General features: G+C 40.3%; 1 protein-coding gene across 1 annotated transcript; it reads right to left on the bottom strand.

The window, feature by feature from the left end:
- Positions 1-7,912: 7,912 nt before the first annotated feature.
- On the bottom strand, positions 7,913-8,839 carry LOC146813060 (olfactory receptor 5V1-like). The gene has a single exon (XM_085614694.1). It carries the CDS (start codon positions 8,837-8,839, stop codon positions 7,913-7,915), a length of 927 nt encoding a protein of 308 aa, XP_085470820.1.
- Positions 8,840-9,363: the final 524 nt, after the last annotated feature.

The following is a 9,363-nucleotide window of genomic DNA, read 5'->3' as shown; positions in this document are numbered from 1 at the left end:
TATAGCTAAAATTTAATGGAAGAAGACATGGGCAAATAATTGTCTAAATACAGTATTAGCATCAGCAGAGGATTGCGGTCGCGTTAGTTATAGTTGCCTGCATTAACTATAACGGGGGAATTTCATTGGTTTTTTATCAGTAAAATGTCCAGCTAACTATAACATGTGTGAAACCTATGGTTTTTTCAGTGAATTTGCAAGGTTTTTTAAATGCTAATTCCTAACTATAACGTGTGTGAAACCTATGGTTTTTTCAGTGAATATATATATATATATATATATATACATATGTATATATATATATATATATAATTATATATACATATATTACCTACTGGCGGTCGCCAGTAGGTAGTTATAGTTAGGACCACGTTTCCATAGGAAATCCGCAACATTCTATTTTGAATAACTTTTGCGCCGGTCGACGAATCCTTGCGAATTTTTCAAAATAGGTGGGGCGCTACGCTCCGCTCCTACCCTGAAAGTCTCGGGGGGATTCGTCAAGCGGGGGCTGAGATAAAAGGGGGGTCCCAAAACGCGTTTTTCCCATGCATTTTTCCATAGGACCTTTAGACACAGCTACAGCCCGAACGGCTGAACAGAATTACTTGAAATTTGGCAGAGAGGTAGTCCTCAGGTCAAGGAAGTGCCTTTTGTAGGTTTGGTGTAAATCTGTTCAGTAGATTCTGAGAAAATAGCCTTTAAATCAATATATATATCTGAGCCAGCTTACGGTGCGCTTACCGTACGCGTACGGTGGCGTGCGCGAGCGCGATTCTGATTGGCCCTTAGATCTTAGTAAACATTCGAATCGGTCGAAACCAGGAAGCGGCGGCCGCCATTTTCTCTCTCGCACTCTGAGGGGGGAGCTGATAAACAAATGCCAAAAACATATAAAGGGGCTGTTTAGACAGCGCCCATGCACATAACCATGTTAGTTGAGTCTTCAAAGATCCCCCAAGGCAAAAAACGGTAATTTTTTATTTTTCGAAAATTTCGCTGATTACGCTTACCGTACGCTTACCGTACGCGTACGGTAAAAAATAAAAAAAATAAAAAATCCACACTCTCTCCACCCCGTGTGCAAATGGTGGTCGAAGGCCACCATTTGTGCATGGCATATAAGAGCACAGCATTTCCCCAAAAAATTTCAACAGATTACCTATCACAAGGAAGCGCATAATATGTCCTCCATGTGCGCACAGTGCGCGAAGCGCATCGTGCGTACATGGCCCATCTAGCGTAACGTGGGCACGCGGTGCGCGTAGCGCACCGCGTGCCCACCGTGCGTGCACGGCACTAACTGCGTAAAGTGGGCGCGCGGTGCGCGAAGCGCACCGTGCGCGCACGTAACGAACTGCGTTAAGTGGGCGCGCACGCCACGAATGGCGTAAAGTAACTTAGCATTTAAAAAAACGTACAAATTCACTGAAAAAACCATAGGTTTCACACACGTTATAGTTAGGAATTAGCATTTAAAAAACCTTGCAAATTCACTGAAAAAACCATAGGTTTCACACATGTTATAGTTAGCGGAAATTTTACTGATAAAAAACCAATGAAATTCCCCCGTTATAGTTAGTGCAGGAAACTATAACTCACGCGACCGCAATCTTCTGCTGATGACATATGTGTCTTTATGAAAAAAAAATATTTGTAATATATGTATAGCTAAAAATTTATGGAAGAAGACATGGGCAAATAAGTGTCTAAATACAGTATTAGCATCAGCAGAGGATTGCGGTCGCGTGAGTTATAGTTTCCTGCACTAACTATAACGGGGGAATTTCATTGGTTTTTTATCAGTAAAATTTCCGCTAACTATAACATGTGTGAAACCTATGGTTTTTTCAGTGAATATATATATGAGTATTACATTCATGTTTAACATTAAAAATAGGCTAATTTATTTATTATAAAGTTGAATAAATATTTTTAACTGTCCCTATTTTTGCCAAAACAAGAGCTCCATTACAAATTTGGAGTCTCCATTGTAGAAAAGTATAGGTAAAAGTAAAAAAAGTTGATTTATCCAAACAAATAATAAACATATTTCTGTGTTAAATATTAATGATGTAAATGTACATTTATATCAAATATAGAGCAAAATAAAAAATGCTACAGCACTATTAGCTGAATTTGGATTAAATCATGAATTCATTATAAATATATTAAATTAAATAAGAATAATTTTTTAAGCTTAAATTAAAAAATAAATACTCACCTCAAGCAAAAAAATATACATTTTTATTACACATTAATACTGAATTAAAAGTGGTGTATAGAATTAACTAAAAATAATGTAATTTAATTTTTATAAAAATAGTATTAAATTAATTTCTAAAATATAAAATAAAGTTTAATAAAATATGATGTAATTAAATAAATACTACGGTTTTTGTTGCATATTGTCAGCATTAAGTTGTGGTTATATTTAAAAGAAATGTAAAATGAAAATAATATAATAATGAAATAATGTAATTTAATGCAACATTATTTTCTTTGAATGAAAGAATGAATGAATGAAAGAATATTTATAGAGCGCGTGGTTACCCGGAGGCATCCCAGCGCTAGCAGGCACTCAGTGAGGAACAAAAGAATCACTGAAGAGAAAGGTTTTCACCAATTTTCTGAACGTAAGGTGATCTGGTTCAGAACGTAAATGTAGTGGAATACTGTTCCACAATTTGGCCCCATTATATGAAAACATTCGACCTCCGCTGCGAGCATGTTTGATCTTAGGCACAGTAATTAAGCCTTTACTCCCTGACCTAAGATTACGATTAGGGACATATCGTTGATTCCAAGAGCGGATCAGGGGCGGGCCCCTTCCTGCCAAGGATTTATGGATAATACAGAGTGCTTTAAATTGAACTCTTTGCTGGACAGGAAGCCAGTGAAGAATATCAGGGGCCGGCTTAGCCAAGGACCGTTTGGGAATGTTCATCAGCCTGCGAGCTGCACAATTCTGTACAATTTGAAGTGTTTTAATTGTAGCCAAGGGGGCTCCAAGGTAAATCGCGTTAGCGTAATCCAGCCGCGACAATACAAAGGCTTGTACAAGTAAACGTCTTGCTAGAAAAGGCAACAATGGCAGTGCCTTTCAGAATCTTCTGAGCAATCCATAACAGTTCGCTGCTACTTTACGCGATTGTACCTTAAAATCTAAGTTGCAATCCATCCAAACTTCTAGACTCTAGTCTTAACGCAGCTCTTTGGGACTGGGGGGGCACCCAAGCAGCTAGGCCACAGATGGTGAATATCAGAGGGAGCCGATTTCCCAAAGAGCATAAGCTCAGTTTTAGACCCATTGAGCTTAAAGAAAGAATTGCTCATCCAATCAAAAACCACCTGAAGGCAAGCTGCCAGATCAGGCTCTGAGTGATTTGGCTGCTTCAAGGAGACAATCAGTTGAGTATCGTCGGCATAAGAAACCACCTGTATCCCAAATGGGAGGATGGTTTCTGCCAGCGAACTCATATAAACATTAAACATCGTGGGGCTCAGGGAAGATCCCTGAGGAACCCCACAGGTCAATGGAAAAGACTTTGATGACCAGTCTCCTTCAAACACCGAAAAAAACCCTATCCTGAAGAAATGATTGAAGCCACCTAAGAGCCAGCCCTGTCACTCCAGCAGCCCTCAATCTCTGGAGCATAAGATGATGGTTGACAGTGTCGAAGGCTACACTGAGGTCCAAAAGGATAAGCGCAGCGCAGCCTCCACTGTCAAGAGTTTTCCTGATGCCTTCTGTTGCCGCCAGTATAGCCGTTTCTGTTCCCTGTTGCGGTTTAAAACCAGTCTGGGTAACATGCAGCCGATCGTTATTTTCCAAAAAAGCAGATAAAATCCTGTTAATGTATTTCTCTGCTAATTTACTGACCCCTGGCAACAGGGAAATAGGGTAATAATTTCCCCAGTTCCCTGGGTCAAGATTAGTTTTTTTTAGAAGGGCCTTGACTCTCGCATGTTTCCATTGAACAGGCAGTTCGGGCTGGACTGTTCCCATGAGGCACAGGGTCAGACTGATTTGCATATGGCCATGTCTGAACTGGGGTGGCGGAGTGGGCTAAAGAACGGTGATGGATTAAACCCAGATCAGTTGACTGGGGGTGAGTGCTTGCAATGTTCAACACTCCGTCCATCATTTCCTTTGGTTTTTGCTTTGTTCGCCATACGTTGGCAGGGTATGCTCAGACGTGAGTCCCTTGCTCACTTTGCCACTGGATTCAAGCAGGCCTGGCTGAGGACGGCTGGGGTGCCAGAGGCCGGTCCTGGGAAGCTTGTTTCCGGTCCAGGGAGGACATGGCTTGGCAGTTCGGGCTGGACTGTTCCCATGAGGCACAGGGTCAGACTGATTTGCATATGGCCATGTCTGAACTGGGGTGGCGGAGTGGGCTAAAGAACAGTGATGGATTAAACCCAGATCAGTTGACTGGGGGTGAGTGCTTGCAATGTTCAACACTCCGTCCATCATTTCCTTTGGTTTTTCCATTGAACAGGCACCATCCCAGTTAAAAGCGATGAATTTATGCAATCCATATTACCAGTGAGAGTACCTCAACAGCTTTTTGAAGGATACTGGGGGGAGCAACGTCCAGAGGAGAGCCTGATTTAAGTTCTTTCAGTAATCTTTGCAAAGTCTGGAGGTCCAGTGGGGGAAATTCCTCCAGTAGTGGAGCGGGGGGCAGGAAATTAACTCCACCACTTGTTCCCTCGATTTGTGGACTATCAACCAGTGGAAAAGAATTATAAATGCTCCGAACTTTTCCTGCAAAAAAGTCCGCGATTTGGTCACACCGCAGTTGCGCATTGCCTGTATTGATAACAGCATTAGGTGGCGTGAGATGATTATTTGCAATTTTAAATACCTCCCGCGGGGAATTTGCAGAGAGAAGCTTTCCCTGATAATAGAGTGCTTGGGCGGTTTTAATTTCTTTCTCATATATTTTAATAGCTTCGCGATATTTAAGTTTACTTGTTACTGAGAAGTCCTTCCTCCAAAGTCTCTTATATTTTTTACAGGTTTGTTTAAGCTGGCGAAGATGTTGAGAATACCATAAGTTTTGTTTTGCTCCCACTTTTTCTGATATTTTGACTTTAGGAAGAACAGAATTAAGTGCCCGCTCTATCCACCTATTTAAATTTTCATTAGCCACAATGGGATTAAAATGAGATATAGGAATTGTATCATTCAGTTTACTAATGAAATTGTCTAATGGAAGTTTTGACCATTGACGGGTAATTTTAGTAGTTCGCGCAACTCGTGTATTTACCTTAAATAACCTGAAACTGAAAGGAAGTAGGAAATGATCAGACCAAGGAATAGGGACCGCTTCTTCTACCAACAGCTGGTCTATGTTGGTAAATATAGGATCAAGCATATGACCTTTGACATGAGTTGGGCTATTCCCTTTCAATAAAAGTTGAAACATGGCCAGTTCTTCAACTAATTCTTGGGTGGAAGCTGAGGAGTGGTCATCAAAGTGTACATTAAAATCACCCAAAATTGTAAAATTGGGGGTTGAGGCGGCAATATTTGCCGCCATCTCCGGCAAATCCTTCTCAAAGCATCCAAACGGGCCAGGCGGCTGGTCTACAAGAAGCCCTGAAAAAGTGAATGTGGATGCTAGATCAATCACAAAGGAAAGACTTTCGTAATCGGGGAGTGGGCTGGCTTTGGGGTTTTATTTAAGGTCCTTACCTCCATTATGTTCTATGAGAGGATGATGCAGTACCAGGGTTTGGCTAAGAGTGGTGCTGAAGTAATTTACTACTATTTTTGTTCCCTTTTTTATATAGTAACTTTAAAAGTGCAGTTTGTGAATAACAACGTGCTTATGGTCTTATTTTGAGTTTAGCGCTAAACAAGCTCTTTAGTTGTAAATATGCCCCTTTTCACCAGCCACTCCGCCTGTGTAAACCCACATTTACAACTAAAGATCTCATCACCTATGTATGGCTGGGAAGGTGATGATTAATATCGCACCATTTACAATCCATTACAACGGGGATTGTAATTTAAAAAGTGTGATTATTAAAATGAGGCATAAATTGCATAATCGTTATTTGATACACTAAATTCAGTATATTTGGCCTTTTTTACGTGTCTTCTCCCCTTAAAATATGTCATCAGGTTTGACCCTCCGGAATTTATCAGGGGAGCACTCCGAAGATGTGATTATTATCAAACAACTCGTACTTCTGATCCCTGCACAAATACATGGTTCGAATTTAGCCCTGCACTTTTAATCAAGGCCTAAGTAGTAGGCTAACATTTGCGACTCCTAAGTAGTAAACTTACATTTGTGAGGATCTACCCATAGTAAAGCTAGATGAGGTGGAGATTTACATTCATAGATCGTGAATAAAGTTTCGTAGTACTTTAGTCAGGTGCGCGTGCGCACATGCAAGACGTACAACTTAGGGTTTTTTCATAGAAGAAAGATGGCAAGGAGCAGGAGGGAGAGCATCCAGGCAGAGGAGGAGGCAGCCACGCAGGAAAGTGCCTTCGTTTTTACATTTTAATTAATTTGGGAGGGGGAGGGAACGGATTGGAGCGGTATTCCACAGAATCTTTTTCAAACTCTGTGAAGCTTTGAATAGAGGCACTACGCCAACTCCGGCTGCCCTTACGTTCTACCCCACAACCACTTTGGAGTGATGTCTTTTCTCATTATGTCACCCATTTATGCCATTCACGCAAGACACGTGATCACCTATAAGGTATAAGTTGTAATACTAGTACTAATTACTTCTAAGGCAGATGCCACCGGGGGCTAATTAGCTCTGTTGTGTTTATATTGTCATAACAGTGTGAAAAGATTAACAAAATGCTTCCTTACAAAGAAATATAGATGCATATTTTGCACAGCCACCATATAATAATAACAACTAAAAATGGGCAATTCACTAATGGCTTATAAACTAACTGCCAACAAAACTCTCCATGACAAGAGGCTGCTCTACGACCTTCCTGGGCAATGAAGCACAAGGCCATTGATTACAGTAACCTGTTGATCTCATACAACAATGGGATAATATGCATCAACACCCAGCAAGTGCAACCACCCTATCCAGGCACAATTAATATACAGCCCTGTCTCCTCTGTGACAGGTGGGAGAGCCACCTAGATTCCTGGGTTCCTGCACTTGCCAAGATGCCACAATGTTGGCACGAATCAGAACAAATATAAGCTAGCTAGCTAGCTGAAGTCTAGTATTAGTATTATTTTTTTAATATAGTTTTATTTGTGTTTGCTAATGTTGTCTTTAAATTCATGATGATACTAATATATATTTTTCACAGTACGGTAGGGTATAATAAACCCACACTCATATGAATTCTTGTGTGTGTTCTGCTTTTGCCATCCTGAATTATCCACCATCTGTGTTTATACCTTCTAGACGCTTACCTTCCAGATGTATTTATGCCTTCCAAAAGCTTACTTTCCACATATGTTTATGCCTTCCAAGTGCTGTTCTTCCATATGTGTTTAGCCCACAGAGAGAGGTGTTAGATACCTGTTGGTTTTCCCTTTGTTGGTAGAGGCCTGACTATATCCGAAACTCAGGGCTAGGAGAATCTACAGGGTGCCCCAAATGAGGGGAGGGTACGTAATAGCTCAACCAGTCAGAACCGGCTCTTCCGCTTCTTGCATCACAGCCTATATTACCTGTGCCTATCGCTGAGCTGGGTTTGAAAAGCCAAACCCAAGAACCTTTCTGATTTCTAAAATCATAATATGCCTTTGGGGATCAAATTGAAAGGGTGCAAATGGCACCAGTAATGTCAAGGATGCAAGATACCAAATTCTGTGAAAAAACCTCAGTAATAAATTAAATGTATTTCTACAATACAAGCGTTTGAAAGATTAAAAAAATATTATTATTTTTGTTTGTTTTTTAAATGCTATTTTGTATTCTTTGTCTTCCTCAGGGTGTTTTTAATCTCTGTGTTTTTCAGGCTGTATATAATTGGATTACATAGTGGTGTTAAAGCAACATATAAAAAAGACAATACTTTGTTGTATTTTACTGAAACTGTTGATGCTGGTTGCATGTACGTAGAACAGATAGCTCCATAGAATAATATAACTACAGTGAGGTGGGAGCCACAGGTGGAAAATGCCTTGCGTCTCCCCTCTGTAGACCGGATTTTCAGGATTGTCGAAATGATGTTTATGTAAGATGTGATAGTTAAAGCAAAAGGTGTTACTCCGAATGTAAGACCAAGGATGTAGCCTGCTGTCTCAACAGCACGAGTGCTACTACATGAAAGATTCATTACAGCTGTCACTTCACAGAAGAAGTGGTTGATTGTGTGAGACCTACAGAATGAGAGCCTAGATAATAGTACAATATCTGGTATTGGGTCTAAAAAACTAAGTAGCCAGCATCCGGCAGCCAGTTTCATACAAACTACATTATTCATGGTTTTCACATAGAACAAAGGATTGCAAATGGCCACATATCGATCATAAGCCATTACTGCAAGAAGTAGGAATTCAGTAGACACCATGGATATGAAAAGAAACACCTGCAGCAAACATCCATATAGAGAAATGTGTGTTTCTGCCAGAAAGAAGTGAGCCAGCATGTTTGGGAAAATCATTGTTGTGTAGCAAATGTCGACAAAGGCAAGGTTTGTGAGGAAAAAATACATTGGTGTGTGCAGTTGTATGTTGGTGTAGACAATCACCATGATAAGAAGGTTCCCGACTAGTACCAAGAAGTAAATAAGTAAAAAAGCCATAAAAAGTAGAACTAGAAGTTGTGGGAAATCACTAAATCCCACCATGATGAACTCAGTCACTACAGTTTGATTTCCTTCTTCCATGGGTTATAGGGATATCTGCAATAAAAAAAGGGAAAGTCAACACGTAAATCAGTTATAATTGCATTATGCATTCTTTTCTTCATTTTTATGGGGAAACGATTCACCTGCATGGTGCCTTTTTCTAATTTATATATTGATAGATTGCAGCTGTAATTATTCAAATCTTTTCTACAAGACACAATCAATCCAAGTAGTCACAAATAAGAAAGGTTCTATTTTTTTTAATTAGGTGATGTCTGTAACTCCATGTAGTACTATAAGGGCTAACAGCTTTTAAATGAGGTATTCTTGGCCAATGTGAAGGTCTGGCAAGGAAAAGATCTTATGTTACGAGCAAGTACACAGAGAGCCCTATTACAAGTTTCGAGGTCTGACTGCTTGAAGACCTTGACCGCCGCCTCTAGAAGACCGTAGTGCCATTAGTCTTCTGACAGCTGTATTAGAAATTGACAGCGGTGTCCACGGTTGCTGTGACGGTCTTGCAGTAGTGGTCAGAACCTTTCCATATGTATCAATGCAAGTGT

Source organism: Triturus cristatus, chromosome 7 (genome assembly GCF_964204655.1).
Source record: "Triturus cristatus chromosome 7, aTriCri1.1, whole genome shotgun sequence".
NCBI classification, from domain to species: domain Eukaryota; kingdom Metazoa; phylum Chordata; class Amphibia; order Caudata; family Salamandridae; genus Triturus; species Triturus cristatus.
The sequence above is the reverse complement of the archived record's forward strand: the minus strand, read 5'-3'. Positions and strand labels throughout refer to the sequence as shown.

Coding starts and splice junctions, on each gene's coding strand:
- LOC146813060 (XM_085614694.1), bottom strand. CDS start 8,839: ATGGAAGAAGGAAATCAAACTGTAGTGACTGAGTTCATCATGGTGGGA.